Here is a 26,005-nt window from a genome sequence, read left to right as displayed (position 1 = left end):
GACTCATCTGCGCAGCCCAATTCTCGCTCGGACTACTGACAAATGGCAATGGTCACAGCTATTTATTACTAGTTAGTGCATGTTCCTTTTAGCCACATGGGCTCAGGAAACGCACACTGTATAATAGTTAATCGGACACCTGAGCTGTTACTTTAATATATAGGATGAATAGGTGCACGAAAGTAAACTCTCTAGGTATAGTAGAACGCACTTATGTTTTTGATGTGCTCTTTCCAAGCTACCTACGAGGCTGTATATGCCTTGATGTATTAAAACTGGGATTTGCATTTCAATATTATGTCAAACCCAGTGCTCTGATGGGGTCAGGTCAGGCAGTCTATTGCTGTTTTTTTAAGACTGTTAAAATAACTGAGCTGCTTTTGGATGCAGATCCCAACCCCTCAATGCATCAAAGAGGTTGTCAATGAAATTCAATTTTTATTTCAATGTGTTTTGTTAATAAAGTTTGAAATGAATTGTAGTTACAACTTCAACTTACATAATACGTTCTCATTGCAGGTTCAATGTTTCGGTCTGCTAATCAGGACCAGACTGCTCAATCAAACCTGGGCTCAGCTTAGGTAGTATTTAGCGGTCACTTAACACTACGTTCTACACCACTCAAGCACTGTGGCTTGAGGATCTAACCCGGACTTTAGTCAAGGCCAAGTTAGCCGATGATATAAAGCTAATTCATACAACCACAAATAATATGGGACAGTATATCAAGCAGAACATTTGTTGATGGGTAAAGTAGTAAATTTTTTTTTTCAACAAAACAAGGGAACCCAATAAGTGCCTAGGGACCTTGGGCAATCGACTATTAACCCCTTCGGGGCTGATGACGAGCTGGGCTCGTCATGGTGTAGCCTTCTCAAACACTGATGACGAGCCCAGCTCGTCATGAGCCCCACCCTCGGGGGAAGCGCTGGCGCTCCCCCCGAGGTTCTCTGATCTTCGTTGTTTTGCTGGGGGCGGCAGCGGAAGACCTTCCGCTGCCGCCCCCGCCCCCCCCCCATGGGAATCCCTGATGACGTCAGCGCGCACAGCGCGCGCTGACATCATCAGGGATTCCCAGCGCTCGGGAAGCCATCTGCTTCCTGCGCGTCTGGGGAAAAGGTAAGATTGCGGTGTCTGGCGGGGGTTTGGGGCAGCGAAGAGGCATCAGGGGAGAGGAAAGAGTTTTTCCTCTCCCCTGATGTCTCTTTGCAGGGCATTTCTGCCTCACGATCGCGCACAGCGTCGCGATTGTGCGGCGGAAATGCCCCCACTAGCACCAGGGATGTAATTTTAGATTACAGGAAGCGACCCCTTGGGCAAGGGTCGCTTCCAGGCGGGCTGTGATAATGTTTTCGTTTTTCTGCCCCCCCTGGGGGCAAATCGGCCCGTTTTTTCGGCCGTTTTGCCCCCAGGGGGGGCAGAAATTCCCCACTAGCACCAGGGTTGTTTTTTGGAGCCAAGATGGCGGCCATATTTTTTGTTTACATTTTTCTGTCCCCCCTGGGGGCAAATCGGCCCGTTTTTTTGCCGTTTTGCCCCCAGGGGGGGACAGAAAATGCCCACTAGCACCAGGGATTTTGTTTTTAGCTTTTAGGAAGCGACCCCTTGGGCAAGGGTTGCTTCCAGGTGGCCTCACACTTAACCTTTTGTTTTTCTGCCCCCCCTGGGGGCAAATCGGCCTGTTTTTCGGACGTTTTGCCCCCAGGGGGGGCAGAAATTTCCCACTAGCACCAGGGAAATTTGTTGGGGCACTGTGTTTCTTTTGGGAAGCGACCCCTTGGGTAAGGGTCGCTTCCAGGTGGCCATGATTGTGTTTTTTGTTTTTCTGTCCACCCTAGGTGCAAATCGGCCCGTTTTATTTGCCTTTTTGCCCCCGGGGGGGGGGGGCAGAAAATACCCACTAGCACCAGGGAATTTATATTTAGTTTTTAGGAAGCGACCCCTTGGGCAAGAAGTACTGCTTGGCTGGCGGTGTGTGTGGAGTGGCACTTGGCTTGCAGTGTGCGTGAAGTGGTGTTTGGCTGGTGGAGTGGCGCTTGGCTGGATGGTGTGCGTGGAGTGGTACTTGGCTGTCTGTGCACGGAGTGGTGCTTGGCTGGCAGTGTGCGTGGAGTGGTGCTTGGCTGGCGGTGTGCGTGGAGTGGCGCTTGGCTTGCAGTGTGCGTGGAGTGGCGCTTGGCTTGCGGTGTGCGTGGAGTGGTGCTTGGCTGGCGGTGTGTGTGGAGTGGCCCTTGGCTGGTGGTCTGCATTGAGTGGTACTTGGCTGTCTGTGCACGGAGTGGTGCTTGGCTGGCGGTGTGTGTGGAGTGGCGTTTGGCTGGATGGTGTGCGTGGAGTGGTACTTGGCTGTCTGTGCACGGAGTGGTGCTTGGCTGGCGGTGTGCGTGGAGTGGTGCTTGGCTGGCGGTGTGCGTGGAGTGGCGCTTGGCTGGCGGTGTGCGTGGAGTGGCGCTTGGCTTGCAGTGTGCGTGGAGTGGCGCTTGGCTTGCAGTGTGCGTGGAGTGGCGCTTGGCTTGCAGTGTGCGTGGAGTGGTGCTTGGCTGGCGGTGTGCGTGGAGTGGCGCTTGGCTTGCAGTGTGCGTGGAGTGGCGCTTGGCTTGCAGTGTGCGTGGAGTGGCGCTTGGCTGGCGGTGTGTGTGGAGTGGCCCTTGGCTGTCGGTGTGCGCTGAGTGGTGTTTGGCTGGCGGTGTGCGTGGAGGGGTACTTGGCTATCTACGCACGGAGTGGTGTTTGGCTGGCGGTGTGTGTGGAGTGGCGCTTGGCTGGTGGTGTGTGTGGAGTGGCGCTTGGCTGGTGGTGTGTGTGGAGTGGCGCTTGGCTTGCAGTGTGCGTGGAGTGGTGTTTGGCTGGCGGTGTGTGTGGAGTGGCGTTTGGCTGGTGGTGTGCGTTGAGTGGTACTTTGCTGTCTGTGCACGGAGTGGTGCATGGCTGGCGGTGTGCGTGGAGCGGTGCTTGGCTGGCGGCGAGTGGCGCTTGGCTTGCGGTGTGCGTGGAGTGGTGCTTGGCTGGCGATGTGTGTGGAGTGGCCCTTGGCTGTCGGTGTGCGCTGAGTGGTGTTTGGCTGGCGGTGTGCGTGGAGGGGTACTTGGCTATCTACGCACGGAGTGGTGCTTGGCTGGCGGTGTGTGTGGAGTGGCGCTTGGCTGGTGGTGTGTGTGGAGTGGTGCTTGGCTTGCAGTGTGCGTGGAGTGGTGTTTGGCTGGTGGTGTGTGTGGAGTGGCGCTTGGCTGGTGGTGTGTGTGGAGTGGCGCTTGGCTGGTGGTGTGTGTGGAGTGGTGCTTGGCTTGCAGTGTGCGTGGAGTGGTGTTTGGCTGGCGGTGTGTGTGGAGTGGCGTTTGGCTGGTGGTGTGCGTTGAGTGGTACTTGGCTGTCTGTGCACGGAGTGGTGCTTGGCTGGCAGTGTGCGTGGAGTGGCGCTTGGCTTGCAGTGTGCGTGGAGTGGCGCTTGGCTTGCAGTGTGCGTGGAGTGGCGCTTGGCTGGCGGTGTGCGTGGAGTGGCGCTTGGCTTGCAGTGTGCGTGGAGTGGCGCTTGGCTTGCAGTGTGCGTGGAGTGGTGCTTGGCTGGCGGTGTGTGTGGAGTGGCCCTTGGCTGTCGGTGTGCGCTGAGTGGTGTTTGGCTGGCGGTGTGCGTGGAGGGGTACTTGGCTATCTACGCACGGAGTGGTGCTTGGCTGGCGGTGTGTGTGGAGTGGCGCTTGGCTGGTGGTGTGTGTGGAGTGGCGCTTGGCTGGTGGTGTGTGTGGAGTGGCGCTTGGCTGGTGGTGTGTGTGGAGTGGCGCTTGGCTTGCAGTGTGCGTGGAGTGGTGTTTGGCTGGCGGTGTGTGTGGAGTGGCGTTTGGCTGGTGGTGTGCGTTGAGTGGTACTTTGCTGTCTGTGCACGGAGTGGTGCTTGGCTGGCGGTGTGCGTGGAGCGGTGCTTGGCTGGCGGTGAGTGGCGCTTGGCTTGCGGTGTGCGTGGAGTGGTGCTTGGCTGGCGGTGTGTGTGGAGTGGTACTTGGCTGTCGGTGTGCGCTGAGTGGTGCTTGGCTGGTGGTGTGTGTGGAGTGGTGCTTGGCTGGCGGTGTGTGTGGAGTGGCGCTTGGCTGGTGGTGTGTGTGGAGTGGCGCTTGGCTGGTGGTGTGTGTGGAGTGGCGCTTGGCTGGTGGTGTGTGTGGAGTGGCGCTTGGCTTGCGGTGTGCGTGGAGTGGCGCTTGGCTTGCAGTGTGCGTGGAGTGGTGCTTGGCTGGCGGTGTGTGTGGAGTGGCCCTTGGCCGTCGGTGTGCGCTGAGTGGTGTTTGGCTGGCGGTGTGCGTGGAGGGGTACTTGGCTATCTACGCACGGAGTGGTGCTTGGCTGGCGGTGTGTGTGGAGTGGCGCTTGGCTGGTGGTGTGTGTGGAGTGGTGCTTGGCTGGCGGTGTGCATGGTCTGGTGCTTGGATGGTGGTGTGGGTGGACTGGCGCTCGGCTGGCAGTGTGCGAGTACTAACTTTCTGTTGGTCACTACACACACTGCTAGTTGAGTGACACTCAACCCAGTCCATCATTTTGTGTAGTTGCTGTGGCAGATACGTAAGTGATGGGCCCTTGAATGGCGCTGTCTGCTGGTGTGAGTGTTGTAATGTGATGGGTCCGCGGCTGGCGGTGGGTGGGCCAAAGGCCTGTGACTAAGGCAGTGGGACTTAACTTGTAAAACTTACATGCTACTTTTTTAAAAATTCATTTTTGGCCTGTTCTGCTTTGGGGCACCCACGCAAGTGAGGTATCCTTTTACTCGGGAGAACAAGGGGAACGCTGGGTGGTAGGACATTTTTGCCGGCACGGAGATCCCACGCAAAAAAGTTTGGAAAAGTGATATTTTTACCTAATTTTAAGGTTTGCAATGAGTTCTGGGTAGGAAAACATTGGGGGACCCACGCATGCCATACCTCCTTGGAAGCCCCCGGGTGTCTACTTTTCAGAAATGTGTGGGTTTGGTAGGTTTTCCTACATGGCCGTCTCGCACGGGGCCAAAAACCCAGGTAACCCCTCTTTCAAAAGCTGGTGGGATTCACATTCAATACCACCAGCTTTTGCAAAAGGGGTTACCTGGGTTTTTGGCCCCGTGCGAGACGGCCATGTCGGGAAACCTACAAACCCACACATTTCTGAAAAGTAGACACCCGGGGGCTTCCAAGGAGGTATGGCTTGCGTGGATCCTCCAACGTTCCTTTACCCAGAATCCCTTGCAAACCTCAATTTTTGCTGGAAAAATCAGTTTTTTCACACTTTTTATGCGTGGGAAAGCGTGGCGTCACTGGGCTCACACAAATTTCCTCCCACCCAGCGTTCCCCCAGGTCTCCCGATAAAAATGGTACCTCACTTGCGTGGGTAGGCATAGTGGCTGCAACAGGAAACGGTCCAAATCGTACGGTGGAGAAATTACAATAACCAATAGCAACATTACCTTCTTTTTTGGGGGGTAGGATTGAGTTTTTGGACCGGGGCTCGGCGGGCATCTTTGGAAACTACCAAACCCAAACAGTTCTGAAAACTAGACACCCGGGGGAGTCCAGGGAGGTATGGCATGCGTGGGTCCCCCAATGTTTTCCTACCCAGAAATCCCTGCAAACCACAAATTTAGGTTAAAAAAACAGTTTTCCATACATTTTTGCGTGGGATCGCCGTGTCGGCACAAATGTCCTACCACCCTGCGTTCCCCTTGTTCTCCCGAGTAAAATGATACCTCACTTGTGTGGGTGGGCCAAAGGCCTGTGACTAAGGCAGGGGGGCTTAATTTGTTACACTGAAATACTACTTTTTTCAACATTCGTTTTTGGCCTGTTCTGCTTTGGGGCACCCACACAAGTGAGGTATCCTTTTACTCGGGAGAACAAGGGGAGCCTTGGGTGGTAGGACATTTTTGCCGACACGGTGATTCCACGCAAAAAAGTTTGAAAAAGTGATTATTTTACCTAATTTTAAGGTTTGCAATGAGTTCTGGGTAGGAAAACATTGGGGGACCCACGCATGCCATACCTCCTTGGAAGCCCCCGGGTGTCTACTTTTCAGAAATGTGTGGGTTTGGTAGGTTTTCCTACATGGCCGTCTCGCACGGGGCCAAAAACCCAGGTAACCCCTCTTTCAAAAGCTGGTGGGATTCACATTCAATACCACCAGCTTTTGCAAAAGGGGTTACCTGGGTTTTTGGCCCCGTGCGAGACGGCCATGTCGGGAAACCTACAAACCCACACATTTCTGAAAAGTAGACACCCGGGGGCTTCCAAGGAGGTATGGCTTGCGTGGATCCTCCAACGTTCCTTTACCCAGAATCCCTTGCAAACCTCAATTTTTGCTGGAAAAATCAGTTTTTCACACTTTTTATGCGTGGGAAAGCGTGGCGTCACTGGGCTCACACAAATTTCCTCCCACCCAGCGTTCCCCCAGGTCTCCCGATAAAAATGGTACCTCACTTGCGTGGGTAGGCATAGTGGCTGCAACAGGAAACGGTCCAAATCGTACGGTGGAGAAATTACAATAACCAATAGCAACATTACCTTCTTTTTTGGGGGGTAGGATTGAGTTTTTGGACCGGGGCTCGGCGGGCATCTTTGGAAACTACCAAACCCAAACAGTTCTGAAAACTAGACACCCGGGGGAGTCCAGGGAGGTATGGCATGCGTGGGTCCCCCAATGTTTTCCTACCCAGAAATCCCTGCAAACCACAAATTTAGGTTAAAAAAACAGTTTTCCATACATTTTTGCGTCGGATCGCCGTGTCGGCACAAATGTCCTACCACTCTGCGTTCCCCTTGTTCTCCCGAGTAAAATGATACCTCACTTGTGTGGGTGGGCCAAAGGCCTGTGACTAAGGCAGGGGGGCTTAATTTGTTACACTGAAATACTACTTTTTTCAACATTCGTTTTTGGCCTGTTCTGCTTTGGGGCACCCACACAAGTGAGGTATCCTTTTACTCGGGAGAACAAGGGGAGCGCTGGGTGGTAGGACATTTTTGCCGGCACGGTGATTCCACGCAAAAAAGTTTGAAAAAGTGATTATTTTACCTAATTTTAAGGTTTGCAAGGTGTTCTGGGTAGGAAAACGTTCGGGGACCCACGCATGCCATACCTCCCTGGACTCCCCCGGGGGTCTACTTTTCAGAACTGTTTGGGTTTTGTACTTTCCAAAGAATACCACCGAGCCCCGGGCCAAAAACTCAGGTGCCCCCCCCCCAAAATCAAGGTTGTTTTGCAATTTGGTATTGTAAATTCACCACCGTACAATTTGAACCATTTCCTTTCGCAGCCACTATGCCTACCCAGGCAAATGAGATACCATTTTTCTCGGGAGACCTGGGGGAACGCTGGGTGGGTGGAAATTTGTTGATCCACGCAGATTCCGGAACTTTCCACCACAGAAATGTGAGGAAAATGCGTTTTTTTTTCCAATTTCTTAGCTTTGCAAGGGATTCTGGGTAAGAGAACCTGGGGGTAGGCAGTCGAGTGACCCCATCCTGAATTCCCCTGGGTGTCTACTTTTCAAAAATGTATAGGTTTGCTAGGTTTCCCTAGGTGCCGGCAGAGCTAGGGTTCAAAAACAAAAGGTAGTCTCTTTGCCCAAAACGTGCACAATTTCACTGAAAAATTGAGTTGTGACCACGTTGCGTTTTGCACTGTTTCCTGTCGCAGCCACTATGCCTACCCAGGCAAATGAGATACCATTTTTCTCGGGAGACCTGGGGGAACGCTGGGTGGGTGGAAATTTGTTGATCCACGCAGATTCCGGAACTTTCCACCACAGAAATGTGAGGAAAATGCGGTTTTTTTTCCAATTTCTTAGCTTTGCAAGGGATTCTGGGTAAGAGAACCTGGGGGTAGGCAGTCGAGTGACCCCATCCTGAATTCCCCTGGGTGTCTACTTTTCAAAAATGTATAGGTTTGCTAGGTTTCCCTAGGTGCCGGCAGAGCTAGGGTTCAAAAACAAAAGGTAGTCTCTTTGCCCAAAACGTGCACAATTTCACTGAAAAATTGAGTTGTGACCACGTTGCGTTTTGCACTGTTTCCTGTCGCAACCACTATGCCTACCCAGGCAAATGAGATACCATTTTTCTCGGGAGACCTGGGGGAACGCTGGGTGGGTGGAAATTTGTTGATCCACGCAGATTCCGGAACTTTCCACCACAGAAATGTGAGGAAAATGCGTTTTTTTTCCAATTTCTTAGCTTTGCAAGGGATTCTGGGTAAGAGAACCTGGGGGTAGGCAGTCGAGTGACCCCATCTTGAATTCCCCTGGGTGTCTACTTTTCAAAAATGTATAGGTTTGCTAGGTTTCCCTAGGTGCCGGCAGAGCTAGGGTTCAAAAACAAAAGGTAGTCTCTTTGCCCAAAACGTGCACAATTTCACTGAAAAATTGAGTTGTGACCACGTTGCGTTTTGCACTGTTTCCTGTCGCAGCCACTATGCCTACCCAGGCAAATGAGATACCATTTTTCTCGGGAGACCTGGGGGAACGCTGGGTGGGTGGAAATTTGTTGATCCACGCAGATTCCGGAACTTTCCACCACAGAAATGTGAGGAAAATGTGTTTTTTTTCCAATTTCTTAGCTTTGCAAGGGATTCTGGGTAAGAGAACCTGGGGGTAGGCAGTCGAGTGACCCCATCCTGAATTCCCCTGGGTGTCTACTTTTCAAAAATGTATAGGTTTGCTAGGTTTCCCTAGGTGCCGGCAGAGCTAGGGTTCAAAAACAAAAGGTAGTCTCTTTGCCCAAAACGTGCACAATTTCAATGAAAAATTGAGTTGTGACCACGTTGCGTTTTGCACTGTTTCCTGTCGCAGCCACTATGCCTACCCAGGCAAATGAGATACCATTTTTCTCGGGAGACCTGGGGGAACGCTGGGTGGGTGGAAATTTGTTGATCCACGCAGATTCCGGAACTTTCCACCACAGAAATGTGAGGAAAATGCGTTTTTTTTTCCAATTTCTTAGCTTTGCAAGGGATTCTGGGTAAGAGAACCTGGGGGTAGGCAGTCGAGTGACCCCATCTTGAATTCCCCTGGGTGTCTACTTTTCAAAAATGTATAGGTTTGCTAGGTTTCCCTAGGTGCCGGCAGAGCTAGGGTTCAAAAACAAAAGGTAGTCTCTTTGCCCAAAACGTGCACAATTTCACTGAAAAATTGAGTTGTGACCACGTTGCGTTTTGCACTGTTTCCTGTCGCAGCCACTATGCCTACCCAGGCAAATGAGATACCATTTTTCTCGGGAGACCTGGGGGAACGCTGGGTGGGTGGAAATTTGTTGATCCACGCAGATTCCGGAACTTTCCACCACAGAAATGTGAGGAAAATGCGTTTTTTTTTCCAATTTCTTAGCTTTGCAAGGGATTCTGGGTAAGAGAACCTGGGGGTAGGCAGTCGAGTGACCCCATCCTGAATTCCCCTGGGTGTCTACTTTTCAAAAATGTATAGGTTTGCTAGGTTTCCCTAGGTGCCGGCAGAGCTAGGGTTCAAAAACAAAAGGTAGTCTCTTTGTCCAAAGAGCGCAAGATTTCACTGGGAAATTGAGGTGCGACCACGTTGCGTTTTGCGCTGTTTCGTGTCGCAGCCACTATGCCTACCCACGCAAGTGAGGTACCATTGTTTTCGGGAGACCTGGGGGAACACTGGGTGGGTGGAAATTTGTTGATCCAAGCAGATTCCAGAACTTTCCTCCACAGAAATGTGAGGAAAATGTGTTTTTTTTTGTCAAATTCGTAGGTTTGCAAGGGATTCTGGGTAACAAGACCTGGTGGTAGGCAGTCAAGTCACCCCATCCTGAATTCCCCTGGGTGTCTACTTTTCAAAAATGTATAGGTTTGCTAGGTTTCCCTAGGTGCCGGCAGAGCTAGGGTGCAAAAACTACAGGTAGGCACTTTGCTAAAAAAGGGTCAATTTGTAACTGCAAAATTTAGGTGTCACCACTTTGCATTTTGCGCCGTTTCCTGTCGCAGGCACAAGGGCGACCCACACAAGTGAGGTACCGTTTTTATCGGGAGACTTGGGGTAATTCAGATTTGTAAATCAACTGTTATTACCAATTGAGCTTTTGCGCATTTCTCCCTTTCAATGAAAGACATTGTGTAAAAAAAAAATAATTTTGAAAAATGACCAATAATTCTCATGCTAGTATGAGTATTCCCAATTTTGAAAATTAGCAATAATATACTGTTTCTGAACTCTATATTTTGTACCCAATTCAGAAATACATAGGTGTCTTTCATACAGATTTTTCCATGTATACATTTTCCAAGACAAAGTGCTCTATACCCAGTAAATGAAAAAATACCATTGCAAGTTGCTGCTCAGTTTTTGGATCTGGGTTCGTCGGGTTCTTGGTGAAACTACAAGTCCTATATATCCCCACAACCAGGAAGGTCTAACGGATGTAACGGTATATTGCTTTCTAAGAGCTGTCAAAACTAGAAAAAGTTATAGGTGAAAACGTTGAGACAAAAGGCTGTTTTTTTCTACAAATTTTCAATTATTCCAATATTTAACTGTTAGTTTCTATAAAGAAACCTTCATGGATTTAGACAAATGACCCCTTTCTGAATTCAGAATGTTGTCTACTTTTTGAAAATGTACAGCTTTCTAGGATCCATTATTGCTTTCAAACTCATTTCTACCATTAACTGGAAGGAGGTGGAAAGCTCTAAAAATAGCAAAAATAGGCTATGTCCCAGAAAAATGCCAAAACTGTGTGAAAAATGTCGGTTCTCTGACAAAAGACTGTCATTTCCTAAAAGCTGAGAAAATGGAGATTTCAGCCCCACAAACCCTTTTTTGATAACATTTTCAGGGAAAAACCCAGAGGCTTTCATTTGCAGCCCGTTTTTCCCATTTTTCTGAAAAAAACAAAAAAATCACTATATTTTGGTTAATTTCTGGGACCCCTCCAAGGTAATCCACAAACCCTGGGCGCCTTTAGAATCCACATGATGTTGGAAGAAAAGGACGCAAATTTGGCGTGGATAGCTTATGTGGTCAAAAAGTTACAGGGGCCTAAGCGCGCACTACCCCAAATAGCCAAAAAAGGGCTCAGCACAGGAGGGGAAAAGGCCTAGCAGCGAAGGGGTTAAGGAGAACGGTCCTTAGGGTTAGAATTTTTAACAATTCAGTGAAATATAGACTCCAATCAGTACTATATCAGAAAGTTTTTCAGTACCCAGCCGGGCCTGAATTTTTATTCAAGTATAAACATAAATAGAAAGACCACCAGAGAGGTGTAATTCAGAGACTGATAGGGTACAAGCCTGTACCTATCCAGAGCACACTCGAACAAGGTTCGGGGGTGAGAAAGGTAAGGAAGGAAAGAAGGTAGAGAATATCAGGCAAAGAGAACTTGGGAGCCAACTGTCCCTTGCATCATTAACACATTTGCAAAGCAAGTTCAGACAGACAATTACTGTAACAATATTGACACAATAGAAAGGTTACAGAATTGTAAAAAGTGTCGACGGCGTTTCGATCCCTGGCTCCTAGTGAACTGGGATCATCATCAGGACTTTATAATATAATTTGCCTGTTTGTACTTTTTAAAAAAAGCCTTTCAGAGCAATATTCAAACAGGCAAATTATATTATAAAGTCCTGATGATGATCTCAGTTCACTAGGAGCCAGGAATGAATGATTTGTAAAAAATAAATCGGAATTGTGTTGAGCACAAGCAATAGTCAATGCCACAGGAATTTTGCAATTATATGGCCCCGACTTTTCACATAATTATGAATTTGCTCCATTTGCCACATAAACCGTCATCTGCTGAATAGTCTGCAGATTTTACAAATAATATTCTTTCCAGCTTAAACGGACCAAAAGTTACTAAAAACGCAGCGTGTGTTCACACATGGTGGCAGGCCCTTCGAAAACGTTAACTGGTCATCTTTCATTTGCTTTTGTTAACCTGGTACTAGTCGGGTGAAATCTTTGGCATAGCTCAGCGGAGCGCTTTAAATGAACACCAGTTGCATTACACAAGGTAATATTTATTTTGTAGGCATGGGGCAATGAGGCGATTTGCCTATTTTGATTTGCAGAGGATTTTGAGCCGATGCAGAGCCTAACCTGGTTCCCTTGCTTGCCCTGCCCCCGTGTTGTGTTGCTTGTTTAACATGCTCCCACAATTGGAAGAAAGCCATCTTTCATGAAACTCTAGGTTGTACCAATTGCATTATATTATGGGAAAAGAAGTCGTTCCAGGACAATTTATAAAGGAGCCTCAAATTTACTGTAGCATCCGTTTATTTCAACAGAAAACACAACAATGGTAAAACCAAATTACAGCTTGCAGACCCTCCATGCTGAAGCAAGGATTCAACCAATAATTACATCTGTTAATAATGGTGCAGATTCTACACTGAATCAAAGATATAAAACGTCTTTGAGTGTGCAACGTTAAAGTCCATGGCATTATTACTGAGTAAGACCAAGCTTCTTTTTCAGCGATTCTGGCATTTCGGGTGGAGGTGGACGAGGAAGCCTGAAATAGACCTTAACGGAGTCATAAATGAACCACTGCAGTGCAGTCAAAGTGCCAATCATAATAATACGGGCGGTCAGACCCTTCCAGACACCTGTAAATAGAAACAATCATTAGCAAAAAAGAAATAATTATCACATGAAAATAATTTTTGAGAAATTAAACATTTACCTTTGGGTCCAAGTTTTTTTAGGACTGCTACAGCAGTACTGCCTTTCTCTTTATTCAACACTGAAACCACCGAATCAGCAGGATGGGACACAATGGCACAAAACACACCAGCTGTAAAGAAAATACTACGGTTAGACTTGGCAGAATGCACACTGTTTTTTGCTTTGCAAAATACCAAATCAGACATTACTGAGCTACATACTAGTACGCACCTAGAAGGGAAAGTTACTTACCTGTAATCTTAGCAATCTTCCATTGGAATCCTCGTTATAGGTCATAAGCACTAAAGTCTCTCATCCAGGCACAGGAGTCCCAGAGCACTTTCATATATACATCCATGAAGACAGTAACCACTCGTATGAGGAAGGCGGAGGACTGTCCCCTGTTTTGCACGTAAGCTGCTAAATAGATCGTATGGAGGTGTAGGCTAGTGATTGTTTTTGGAACTGGAGCAAGTAGCAGAGGATATCAGACTGCAAACTTTAGTAGGTCGAGGGGTTTGTGGATGCAGTAATGAACAAATATTTTCCACTTTAGTGCATAGCGGGCCCGTGAGCAAGGTCTGTAGGACTCTAGTAGGAGGTCCAAGCATTTCTGCAGAAGATACAGCTTGGACATCAGGTACCAAGTCGCTAAATTGAGCTGTTTGGGGGTTAGAGTGCCTGAGCCGACCCTGGTGAGGAAGTTTTGCCTGAGGAGCTTTTTGTGCAGCATGACAGATGAAAGCCAAGTACCAGGGGGTCTGGTACTGGCGAATAGCACAAGTCTGATACCGTCCACATCTTCTGTATCACAAACGGTTAGAGGGAGAAGGGGAAAAGTGCTAAGCCAAGATCACTAAATAGTTCATTCACAGTGCGCTGAATGTGGATGTTGATCCCTCGATGCGAAATGTGGATATTTTGCATTTTCTGGGGTGGCAAAAAGGTCTAATTGTAGAGTGCCCCTCATCAAAAGTACCAGTGGAGGACTTGTGGGTGGAGTTCCCCCCTTATGGACATGCTCAGCTGGGATACTAGAACAAGCCCACATGGTTGCTATCCATCCCCAGAAGTACTCCATTAGGTAGATGTGGTGGAAGCATGCCCAACGCCAGGTGTTCTGTGCCAACAAGGGGAGGGATGGCGAGGGAGTGCTGCCCTTCTGTAGGTAGTGCACAGCACTGATGTTGTCCACCTACTAACTTGCCCTCAACGACCGAAGGCAGAGGGTAAGATGTTTGTGAAGGTGTTTAACATAGTTGATGTGGTGCCCCTGTTGATGTGCCATCATTCCCTTCACAGTGGGCACATCAACAGTGCCATCAGTGAAATGCACTACTCACAAACAGCCTTGAAAACACTCTAGCAATTGTAATTTGCTGAATGGGGCCCAGGAGAGGCCTGCCCTGCAACAAGTTGTTTAATCATTGCAGAGCGCCATGTGCACTAGCCTTAACCAGCACTAGATACCCCATTTGACAATCTGCTAGTGACAACTGAACTGAAATGCATTGATGCATCGGAGCTTTGAATACCATGGTGATGCATGAGGCAATCCCCAAGTGGCACATAAAGGTTCGGACAGAGTACTTTTGGCTAAATTGAGGTAAGAGCTGCAAGAACGCTAGGACCCTCGGCAGTCTGAGGTAGCTTCTGACTGAAAGTTCAGTACCGCCCCTAAAAAGGGCTACATCTGGTGAGATTGTAGGCAGGACCGAATAGTATCCAGAGTGAACCAAAAGCTGTGGAAGAATGAGATGCTAGCCTGGGTATGCACCAGGGCCTGATGCTTTCTTATTGAACACTTAATGCGTCCGTGCCAGCCCTTGAAGTTCGAACTAAGTACTACTTGCTCCAAGAGTTCACAGTACCCGCTTGGTATTGCCAGGATATACAGTACCCAGATGAAGGTTCTTTGACCGAAATGCATTGGGATGTTGGAAGAAATGCATTATATACTTGGTATTAAGAGGGTTTCGAAAGAATGTACAGTCCTATGTGAGAATTATCATTGTAATGCTACAATACGCAATAAATTAAATGAAAACATTTTGAAGAAAGAAAAAACAAACTTTTGTGGACCTTCTTTTTCAATTGGAGTAAGGTTAACTTAACCATTGGAGTGCAACAGGGGGACACTAAGATAGCACAACTTAATGCTTCTTTTTGCGTATTCAATTCACTCGCCAGAGGGAGATACCCTTGTTCACCAAAGCAAGTTTACCATTCCATGAACGCATTTATATCCTAGTCACAAACAGTGTGCCTCACTATTTTTTCTAGTTGTTTCTTCTAACACCAACTAGCATCTGTGAGCAGGATGAACAGGAACATTAAAAGTAGGCATCCTCCAGATCCAACGCGGTCATATAGACAGTACTGAAGAGGGATGATATCCTGTTGCATTACCATATGAAGGTGTTTCAGGGGGTTTGTACCAGTTGAGGGGATGAGAAAGATTAAAGCCCCCGTGTCCCATTGGCGGGGACACGGGCTCCATAGTCCCCTTTCAAAAGAGCAAGTGCTTGTACCTCTTCCTCTAGATGGATGAGATGCCCTATGCTGAGTATGTGGTGGCAGGGCCGCATGTTGGGAGGAGGAGTTAAGCTCTAGGCAGTAGCCAAGGTGAACCACTGCAAATACCCAGATTTAGGAGAAGATTTACGGCCAGCAAGGGAGAAAATACTGCAGTCTGCCTCCTGATCAGGTGTTATCAGGGGACCGTCACAGGTGTCAAGGGTCGAGGTGGGGGGGAATGGAGATAAAACGTTTTACAGTGGAGGTCCCTGAAGGCATCTGCTGATGGTACAATTGTAGCTGCCTATTGTAGAAGAGGAAGGGTTGGGGTGTGGGATTGGAAGGTAGCGTTGGAGCCACCTCAATACACAAGTCTTAAAAAGAGTTAATGTCACAAATATCCATTAAAACAAGATTATAAAAAAAACACCCCCCTCCAATACCGGATGTACGTCATTACTACGCACACTTTTACAACGCGTTCCATTACAACGCGGTTGTAACAACGCAAGTCGTTACAACGACTTGCGTTGGGGGGCGCAAATTAAAAAAAATTAATTTAATATTCCAACACCAGTTCCCGTGGATAGTAGGGAAGGTGTTGGGATAGTAAATTAAATGATTTACTATCCTTGAGCTCCCCCCAGCGCAATTCGTTGTAACAACTTTCGTTATGACCGCGTCGTAATGGAACGGCGTTGTAACGGTTGCGTTGTAAACGTCGCATACCCCAATACCAAGGGAGAAATAAGCAGCAAATATAGTGGAGGTGCAGAAGAGTACAAGGGCATGGCATGTCCTTATACCAAAGAAAAATGGAAGTACTTAAGCTTTTCTGAAACTATCCCAGAAGGCAACTTTGACTACCAATGTTTGAAGGATGTTTACTTTCACATATCAATGCACCTGAATCTTAAGTTAGTAAGCAAAAAGCATTACCAGTTCACAACGCTATCCTTTCAGCATTCAAGTAACAAATCTACCAAGTGTTGGGTACTTTTTGGCTTTCACATTAGTCATGTATGCTTCTCCTGATGAATGGCAGGCGAAGTGACATTTTTTTAACCCAGTCTACGAACAGAACTCAGCCGTTCTTCCAGCGAAAGTACATCGTGAAATTAGTGGGAATGAAGTCATGGTATTGTTAACTAACTATGACAGACAATAGGAGACTCCTACAAAAACTTCAGTTGGGAGTTTTAGGTAGAGCTAGAGGTCTTTCAGAGAAAGGGTCCAGATTAGTGTCAATAGTGGGTACGAACTTGAAACAAAATAATTACATCTTGTGTGGATGATCAAAAGACAGTCTTGCAGAACACTCAAAAGTTTGAAGGGCTACAACAATGAAAGATTGACTTACCAATATACCCGGCAACGAAAGTAACCACCAACTGTTCAGATTTTGTGCACTCGCTTCTCGGTTTCGGGACTACATATTTGTACAAAGCCTCAACTGTACGCTCGAAGCAGGCAAACTTCATCATGGTGTATGGGATCTGTCTCATCCAGAGGGGAACAACGCCTTTGTAGAAACTGGAATAAAAAAAAGTATATTTCAGCACTAAGTCAAATTATTTGTGCAAACAAAACCTATGTTCTCAGTTTGTCTGCATACAAGCAAGGTTCTGATGGTAGGAAATGGCATTCAGCCATTGATATCAGAACATGAGGCTAACATGCAGGTATATTTCTCTTACATGCTAATGACTCAAGCACCTTTGACTGTTCAACAAACAAGTTGCGGAGTGCCAACTTACTAAACGTTTAGAGTGAATTCTGCAGCTCAGAGAGTAGGGCACTCCCAAAGGTGGATCTAAGGAGCATGTCATCTATAAATAACCTTGCAAATATATACAAGTGGATCCTTAATCTCCAAGACTAGGGACTCTAGCCACAGCCAAGCAAATCTGGTATTTTTACTTACGCCCAAATCCCTTCCTCAGAATACATTTTTGGAGCAGCTTCCCGTAGAGTGTTCGCATAGCCAGGTTGTGTCTGAATACGAACTTTAGCAGCTTCCATTGGAGCCAGGGCAATATCAGCAAAGAACTCTGCACTGGCAGATGCCGCCAAATACAAAGAAGTACGCCACAAGTATGTGTTTTCCTGAAACAAAACACATGAAATGAGTAGTGGATCAGTGCTGACATACAACACAAAAGCATTGAATATTCATTAAACCGTAATCACAGTTTGTCTTCCAGAAATTACAACTAAAACAGCATATTGGTGAAGTTAACTGTCTAAACTTTTGGTGATCACTACTCAAGCCTAACGGATATAATACATTCACACCTTCAAATATCATGAAACTGCCACACAAGTCAGGACTAGCATGGATTTTACAAAGCAACCAAGACTCCGGTCCATCATAATCAAGTACATACAATTCCGACGAGTTCATATTTTGTCAGAAACAACTTTTAGAAAAAATAGACCGGTGGCATCAGAGCAAAACACAGATGGACTAGTTATACTGCAATGCAGCAGGAGGATCAAATCTGCACAAACTATCCAATATTCTAAAAGGAAGTCGATTAAAGGTTTACCTCTCCCAGAAGGTTACTATACAGGACTTTGAAGACTTCGTAGAAACCAAACTTGCAGAGTCCCTGCATGGAGTATCCGATAAACGTTGGAGCCCATCCCTTGGCAAGGCCACGAAAGCCATCTTCCTTCAATGTGACTGAGAAGCCATTAAAAATACCCTTGTATTTCTTGGGATCCACCTAAAAGGAGGTAAAACATTTAAGAGTGTTAAACACAAACATTACTTTCACTGTAACATGCTAAATAAACACATAACCGCAGTAGACAAGATACAAAGCTGATAAAAATCTAGGAATAGCAATTCACCAGGCTGTAGTAAATTTGCTGTATGACAGCGATACAAACGTATCTAGGTTTTGAATATGCTCAAGTTTAATCAGAAAGAATGTTCAATTACACTGCAATCAATTTGGAGTTAAATAAATGTGACAAAGTATGTCAATGTCTGCATACCAACAAAGCCCAGATAGCGGGAAACGGACACATTGCTGCAGCCGCTTATATCAGGGCATAAATAGGTAATATGCAGGTATATTGCTCTCACATGCCAATGACTCAAGCATCTTTGACTGTACAACCAAAAAAGTTGCTGAATGACAACTGACTGGAACAGAAGACAGAATCCTCAAGAACTCAGCACAGTAACAGGCATTCACAAAGATGGATCTAAGGAAGCATGTGGATTATTTCAAGCGACAAATTCTAAACTTCATGGGTCGCCAATTAATTGGTGCCATAATTTAGGCAGTCCTCCCCCACAATGTGGTGCTCTCCTGCAGCATAATCCCAGTTGCTCTGATATTTTAGAGTGGGTCAATGTTAATTAGTAGCAGCCTTACCTACAGCTCAGTAATGGTCCATTCAAGATATGCATTCTAACATTTACAATGGCAGCTTTCCATGTAGCCCACTGAGTTGCGTCTCCCTCAGCAAGTGCAGCCACCATTTGTATACTGCCAAATGGCAACAGAATGCCATGCCACATTTAAACTATAAAATCCACTTCGAAATTTGGGGTAACAGTCATAAAACAGATTTTTAACGTTAACAGTGGATAATTGTATACATCTGCTCCCAACTAATGATTAAACATGCACTTCTCTGGAAAAAAAAAAAAGTGTACCAGTGCAACAGACGAATCCCCAACTACATCATCTACTCAGACCAGCACAGCAACGCACATTTTCCCGAGTGGTCATCTAAAAACCATGGATTTTTTATTATTGTTATAATTTTCTGTGCCACTTCAACTCTTCAGTTAGCGACAAAGCAAGACAAACATAATATGTTCACAAATTTACGAGACAGTTAACTAAAGTCAAGAATATAATGTAATTATTACATAAGGATTGTTAAAAAACACATACCAAAAACGTAATAAGCAAATACCAACCTGCAGACGGCATTTCACCAAATCCAGAGGAACGACTGCTGTGTGCGTCACACCACAACTTAGGACCCCACCAAAGCCACAAAGTGCAAAAAATTTCATTGAGCCATATTCACAGCTGTAGTCCTCTGCTACAAAAAAAAGGGACACACCATGCTTTTAGATAAACCACATGCATTGCTGCGGATTAAATGTGTTACTGGCCTACTCCCTCACACAAGCCTGTTGAGAGCTCACGCTGGTTAGTAGTCACTCATTGGCAAAGAGCAAGTCGCCTATTACTACTGCAGCAATAAAGTCCACTCCGTTTACATTATAGTCTAGCAGACATCTTATTGCATAATAAGTGCAATAGCACCACAATGCAAAATAAAATGGAATAATGATCAAACGACGTTTAGACTGATTAGGCCACATTATTCCATGCTTAAAAACACTCACCCCGCCCCATGCAGACAAACCTGGAGCCTGCATTTGACAAGATCTAACGGGACAACTGCAGTATGTGTTGTACCACAGCTTATAATTCCACCAAAGCCACAAAGGAGAAAGAATTTGCCAGATCCATATGCACAGCTATCCTCATCTGTTTAACCAAAAACGAACATGTCAATGATTTATTCATTTCAGCTTTTGATTATCATGAATAAGATTTAAAACGCTCTTGTACACTTCCTGCCTTTGTTGGCAAAAAAACTTACAATATTTAAAATCTGTTCTAAATGCATTTATTTTTTGTTCTTAAACAAGGTCTGCAAGATTATGTAACAAGGTCAAAGGCGACCTGGGAAAAGGTAAATCTGAATGCACGGTTGATATCGCTATGTTTCAAAAGCAGTCAGAGCATCAAGTACCATGGAGCATCACTTCCATAACTCGTGGCTTTCATTGAGAAGCCTTTAAAAATGCATTATACATATATTAGTGTTACACAACCATCTTTGCAAATACTACCCAAAACAAAATGTTAATGCTAACTTTTCATACAAGCAAACGTAAAATCACCGTAGCCCATCTGCTTGTGCTCATATCCGAAGACCTAAAATGACAGAACAAACACCGGATGCATATCAATTTGCAGCCAGAGCAGTTTGCAGCACACTACGGCCAAAGGCTCAACCAAGCAGGTGAAAACTAGTACTTCCAGATCTAGTTAGGTTCATTTACAAAGCGATGTGAAAATAAGGAAACGTTAACGAAACATAGATCTTAAGAGGTTTTGAGCGGGTGTAGGCGTTTAACAATTAACCTCTAGTGGTCAAGACAAAGTTTAAACTTTAAAAGTTTAAGACGTCCCAGAAATATTTTTAGGCAGGTCAGTACTGACCCTTATCTAGTTAGGCACAACTGCCCAGTAAGGACCACAGAAACTGAAAAATAACAAATGTTATACACACGGCATATCATTGCCGAGGTTTATTTACTATTCTGGAAGAAAGCGTTTGCTTTCCAGAAGTACGAAGATAACGCAAGAATTATACTAGATTAACAAGCAAATAACTGTACATCATATATATCATTCCTGTAGACAATCTAGTGTGAACATAATGCGACTGGCCACAGAACATAATTTTAATACTAGTTACTTTAAACAGCCAGGCATATTCAAAGTACTCCATATTTATCATTTTCTGGTGCTCAGGGTAACATGCAACAACACTATATAAATCCTAAACCACAGCTGCCCACCTATTTTTTACGAAGGATAAAACACTACGAACATCATTTATAAAAAGTCATGCATTGCTGCGTGATAACAGTGATGCGTCACTTCATTGCGCCCTCCATGTGACATACTGGATGCGTCATTCACAGTATGACACGTCGCAAGGAGTTACAGTATTTCTGACTTATCTGTAGGCACAAAAATTATGCATTGCTGGAGTGTCACGAAAGTGATGCAACTCCATCAATGATGGGCAAGTCCCATTTTAAGTGTGCCTGCGCCAGATATTGACACATTTGCGTCCTAGAAGTTACGCAGTGAAATCGCATGGATTTCACTGCATCACTTCTACAAGGCTTACTTGTAAGTCAGAACACCCACCATGCATACATTATACCTGGCGCAGGGGTTTACAGAATGACACACCTACCTAGATGCGTCACTTTGTAAATATGGCGCAACATTGCAGTGCATCACAAGTGCAAAAGTGACACACGGGCTCATAAAGCCCCTTGCGTTGCCGGTGCATCACTTTTTAATCATATAAAATTGACGCACTGGCAGCGCACAGGGCTTGTAAATAAGCCCCTACATGCTTGTCCAGTCTTACTAACAACTGGACTAAAGCAGCGGTTTAGCACTGGTTTTGAAATAAGAGCAGAAAGCAAAAGGCGTTTTTTAAAAAATACTTCTGCAGCCTTAGCACTTGCTCAGAAAGGTAACCTACCTCCCATACAATGCGATTTTACATGACAGCCATCTTCAAAGAACTGCAGAGCCCACCATGTTGGCCACGGATTAAAGGTCCCATTTAATCCGTGTGCAACCCGTTAAACTACCTACGGGTTGCACACTCGCTATCAATTTACGCCGCGATCAGCTTTTAAAAGCTTTGACTCACATTGAAGCCTTGGTGCTATCCCGATTCTAAATGGCGACACTGGTAAGGGAGTGATTTGAGTTGGTTTACTTTTAGAAGTAGCTTTTCCAATATGTTTCTAATAGGTTTAAACCATAATAATCAAAGAGGAAACTGGATTTTGAGGGACTAAATCGGGAAAATATTTAATGGAAATGAAGTGAATCTAAACCCGACAAACCATAGTGTTTGGTCTCCTGTATTGCTCTTCTCACCTGTGGGGCCAGCGGCTGCTGCTGCTAGTACGCGCCGGGTGGGCTGCGCAGGAGTGGTCGGGTTGCTCGGGGCCTCCGGTACAAGTTGGAACTGCGGAGCGCTGAAGGGGTTGGCCCGGCAGAGATGGACAACGGAGGAGTACATTTTGGATACTGCAAAAATAAAAACCAAACACCATTAGACAAGCAGCACGTCCATGTGCGTACAAGTCCACCACCCGATATGCGCCACGCTAAAAACGATTAAGGTCACCGTCTGACTGTCAAGAAACTGTCGCGGCCGAGTTGTGGGTCAGCCGTACACTATCCCCACGCCCTAGAGCGTGTCCGCGGGGAACGGTGACGCCGTCTCAGCCCTTCAAGAGCCGCCAAAGCTGCGGAGCTAAGCGATTCCACCGCACTCACTCTCTAAGATGGCGCTGTCTCCCCTTCGCCGGCTTCCAAAGGCCGAACGTCCTCCGCCGAAAACCACTTTGTCCTTCTCTGACGTGGCGCTGACGCGAGTCCTAGGGCGCCGGGGCACAGCTGATTGGTTTATAAAGTACTAGCGTCAAGGAAAATGCGACGGAGCTGCACAAGCATTGCCCTTAACTGCGCTGCAAGGTTGGGCTGCTGAAGGTCAGGTGACCGAGGAGGCTCGCCAAAGCAGAAAGGGCAGGGTGGGCAGCAGTCACGTTGGTGGCCTGTGTGAGGCAGGACAGACTGACCCTGTCAGAGCTGGAATTAGGCTATCTTATGCGAATGAAGGACACGCCTTCTGTTGTCAGTACAAGCCTGTCAGACCCGGAGAGACTGAGCTGCTGTCTGTTTGGGTGTGATATTTGTGTGTTTTGCTCTGCAATGTAGGACATAGTGGTCTCGTTATTCACACAGTATAACAAACGCAGTTTTTAATTGAAACAGCGACATTTCAGCTTCGTCATCTGCGATTCCTCCCTCCGACCAGGAAGTACAATAATTGACCCTTAGCAAAACAACCAGCTTTGCTTCCCTGCCAATGTTTCAGGTTTAAATGTGTGACATTTTCAAAATTTCAGTGTAATTATGCATGATATTTCAACGACCATGAGTGACACTTTCTTGACCAAGCAAAATCAAGAAATGAAGACAAGGGAAACATAAATATCAGGAAGTGCAGCATGTCTGTAGACTGCGCACAATAATGGCCGTCCAGGGAATGCTGTCCATGACTAAAGTGGACAATGTGCATGATGTTACCAATTTAATTAAATGTACATCATGTGTGGCGGTGGGGCATTAGAAGTGTCAGTGTGGCAGAGCACATTTTGGAAGCAGAGTGTACTCCTGCAACTGAATGATTTTTAACCTCGCTGAAGGCGCTTAGGAAGTTAGGCACACTTACTTAATTTTGCAGCGAGAGCGGCCGGCGAGAGTCGCTGCCATGCTGTACTCCGACCGCTGAGGCTCGCTCTGCCCAGCTACTAGGTGCTGTCCTCAGGGTATCTGAGCTGCAAACGAATAACCACTATGCGCAGACCACAGTGAGCAGAGCCGTTTGTTGCAGCCACAGCTATGGCCAGCCCCCCTGCCTGGGCCCGGCCATGTTGACATCGCAAGATTCATCATTACCATGGCGAGCTGAGCTCATGATTGCAGGATACACTGCAGCAAAAATAAGCTATATGATTTCAACTGCAGCACAACCCACCTGCCTAGAACTGAGAGTCTCAGACAAACTCACGCTGCTGAACAGTGTGGCCCGCCACAAGTGATTGAAATCATAGTGTTACATTTTTGCACTTCAGCTCAGCCAACCCCCAAGCCTGCCTAGCAGTGCACACAGCGTGCTGCCTGCCATAAAGCTTTTACCAAATCATGTTCTAACACTAATCAGCCAGTGCCCTTTGGGCCACTTGACAGCCGAGGCGCTATATATGCGTAACAATGCATTTTAGTGCTGTGATGCAGACCACCACACTGAAATGCGTTATTCTGATGCGTGGTACTTGGTAGGGCTGAACCAGCAACACAACAGTCCTCCACAAAAATCGTAGCTTCATTAAAAAAAATCATCTTTTTATTTAGGTATTTTTGATGTCTGATATTACTCAGACAACTTAATACTGTTTAAAACTAGCAAGCAAACATAACTACAGGGTGATATGGTGTAGTTGTAGTGAGCAGGGCACAAGTCCTAAAAAAGAAGTTGGGAGACTAGCCAAGTTAGGCAGTATGCAAGTGAGTGACATCATGACACTACAGGACGTGACATCACAACCCATGACGTCACAGAAACTGATATCACAAGAAGTGAAATCAGATCTTATCACTTCACACACGTTTCGCAGGTCCATCATGAGTACAAATGAGTGCATTATAAGATTTAACACATGAGATTTTGCATCTGGGTTGTGCCCAAAAATGGATGCAACCCTGATGCCAAATGTGGACTTCAATTTATACATAAAAAAACACTGCTACAAAATATTTGGCAACAAGGAGAAACGTAGCTGTAAATCCATTCTGCTTGATTGGAAGCAAAGTCTGCATTTTAAAATATCTAATGGGGTTGAGGCATCTGCTACGGAGATCTTTGTGTGCCAACTAAGTCGCAGGAAATAATAATAATGGCAAGATAATTCTGGAAGTTAAAGCATTTGCTGGAGAGAGACCTGTGTTTTCTCTAGTCCAAGTTTTGCATTTCACACTTACGGCACTCCACCACCTCCCGACCTCCTAGGATCGACAGCCTCTTTGGTGTCCAGTACGCTATGTGTACTTTAAATAGATGATTTTTCCTCTGAAGGGTGGATTTGATAGACATCCAAAGAGTGGACACCAATGCTTGCCCTAAAGTTGTTAAATCCAGGAACAGAAGGTCCCTCGTCCAGGTCTCAGATGGTAGGGTGAAGACTACCTCCCTGGCTTGGATTAGCACCCAATGCCATTTAGAGACTTCCTTTCTTTGAAATGGTCTTTCTTGCAGATTTTCTTCCCATTCTCTGTTTCCTTTCCCATCTCTACCTAGCCCAAGTGTCCAATTTGCCAACTGATAATACTTAAATTTGGACACTTTTTCCTCTGTGATTCCTGACAGCAACTCCCAAGAGACCAAAGAATTTCCCTTAATGATTTGGCCCCACTTATTCACACCCACTTCAATTATAGGGCATTCCAACTTTTCCTGTAGGCAGTCAGGACTTCTTGGAGAGTTCCATGTTGGTGCAAAATCACTATTGTATGGTATTCCTAGTGTCACCTAACATGATACCATAGCTTGCATGCCGCCTCCAACATACTCACCTAACATTATAAAAGTACTTTTGGGTTTCCAAATGTAAAAGATGACCGCCACCGTGGGGCAGATTCTTCGTCTAGGCTTTAAGAAGTGGGGTAAAGGAGGAATCGCTCAATAATAGGGGTCCTATATTTTTCAGCTGGCAAGCTCGACAATAAAGAAGGATGTCTGGACTTGTGATCCGCCATGACCTTTTTTACCACATAGCTTTCTTCACACGATTCTTACCCCCGTAGATGACACTACTTATCTTCTCCTGTATTTTCATAAACCACTCTGGCTTGAAAGCAAAGGGTATTGCAAGTAAATTTAGGAGACATTTTCAAAATGTTAGATTTTCCTAGAAAAGAGATTGGGAGACATATCTAAGCTCTGATTAACCTCCTACACCCACATGCATCAAAGTCAATTGCATTCGCAAACGGTGCGAATCGCAATTTTCGGCCGTTTGCGAATGCAATTGACTAATTTGGAATGCATCATGCATTTCGCAATTTTAGGAATCGCAGCCATGTTGCGATTTCTAAAATTGCGATTGCATTTAAGAAATCGCAATTTCAGATTTCTTAAATGCAATGCATGATAATGTTTTTTATTGCGAATTCGCAATTTGGAAGTGGTAAAATAGCATGAAGTTGACCTTCATGCTAATTTACCGAAAACGTTCAAATATGCACAAATTGCATTTTTGAAAGTTTTAATTTACACACACACATGCCCTTGGGGCATGTGTGTGTGTAAATTGCATTTAAAGTTACATTTCAGGGGTGCAGGGAGGGGTTCTTTGGACCCCCCCTGCACCCTTGAAATTGCATTCACATTTTGCGAATCACAATTTGAAATTCGCAAAATGTGAATGCCTTCCC

At 46.1% G+C, this 26,005-nt stretch overlaps 1 protein-coding gene, 1 long non-coding RNA gene and 2 other non-coding genes across 8 annotated transcripts; 1 reads left to right on the top strand and 3 right to left on the bottom strand.

Annotated features, from left to right (window-relative positions):
- The first annotated feature begins 353 nt into the window (after positions 1–353).
- Positions 354–12,470, top strand: LOC147750866 (uncharacterized). The gene is made up of 2 exons (XR_015295283.1): positions 354–756; positions 11,580–12,470. It is a non-coding gene; the product is annotated as an uncharacterized LOC147750866 (long non-coding RNA).
- On the bottom strand, positions 12,216–22,362 carry SLC25A3 (solute carrier family 25 member 3). 5 transcript variants are annotated; one of them, XM_086918249.1, is made up of 9 exons: positions 22,286–22,362; positions 21,881–22,033; positions 19,542–19,666; positions 19,084–19,211; positions 17,690–17,869; positions 17,065–17,246; positions 16,501–16,673; positions 12,643–12,753; positions 12,216–12,565 (listed from the first exon to the last, which is right to left on the bottom strand). In XM_086918249.1, the coding sequence occupies exons 3-9, from the start codon at positions 19,552–19,554 to the stop codon at positions 12,405–12,407; spliced, it is 948 nt and encodes a 315-aa protein (XP_086774375.1). In that variant the 5' UTR covers positions 19,555–19,666; positions 21,881–22,033; positions 22,286–22,362; the 3' UTR covers positions 12,216–12,404. The 5 variants fall into 5 exon arrangements, with proteins under 5 accessions (XP_086774375.1, XP_086774367.1, XP_086774357.1 ...); XM_086918241.1 differs by lacking the exon at positions 19,084–19,211; XM_086918231.1 differs by lacking the exon at positions 19,542–19,666.
- Positions 16,743–16,967, bottom strand: LOC147750865 (small nucleolar RNA SNORA53). Its single transcript, XR_015300311.1, has one exon. It is a non-coding gene; the product is annotated as a small nucleolar RNA SNORA53 (small nucleolar RNA).
- Positions 18,131–18,371, bottom strand: LOC147750864 (small nucleolar RNA SNORA53). The gene has a single exon (XR_015300310.1). It is a non-coding gene; the product is annotated as a small nucleolar RNA SNORA53 (small nucleolar RNA).
- Positions 22,363–26,005: the final 3,643 nt, after the last annotated feature.

This window comes from Lissotriton vulgaris, chromosome 1_1, assembly GCF_964263255.1.
Source record: "Lissotriton vulgaris chromosome 1_1, aLisVul1.2, whole genome shotgun sequence".
In the NCBI taxonomy this organism is placed as follows: Eukaryota; Metazoa; Chordata; class Amphibia; order Caudata; family Salamandridae; genus Lissotriton; species Lissotriton vulgaris.
Note: the sequence above shows the minus strand (reverse complement) of the source record. Positions and strands in the feature narration are given on the sequence as shown.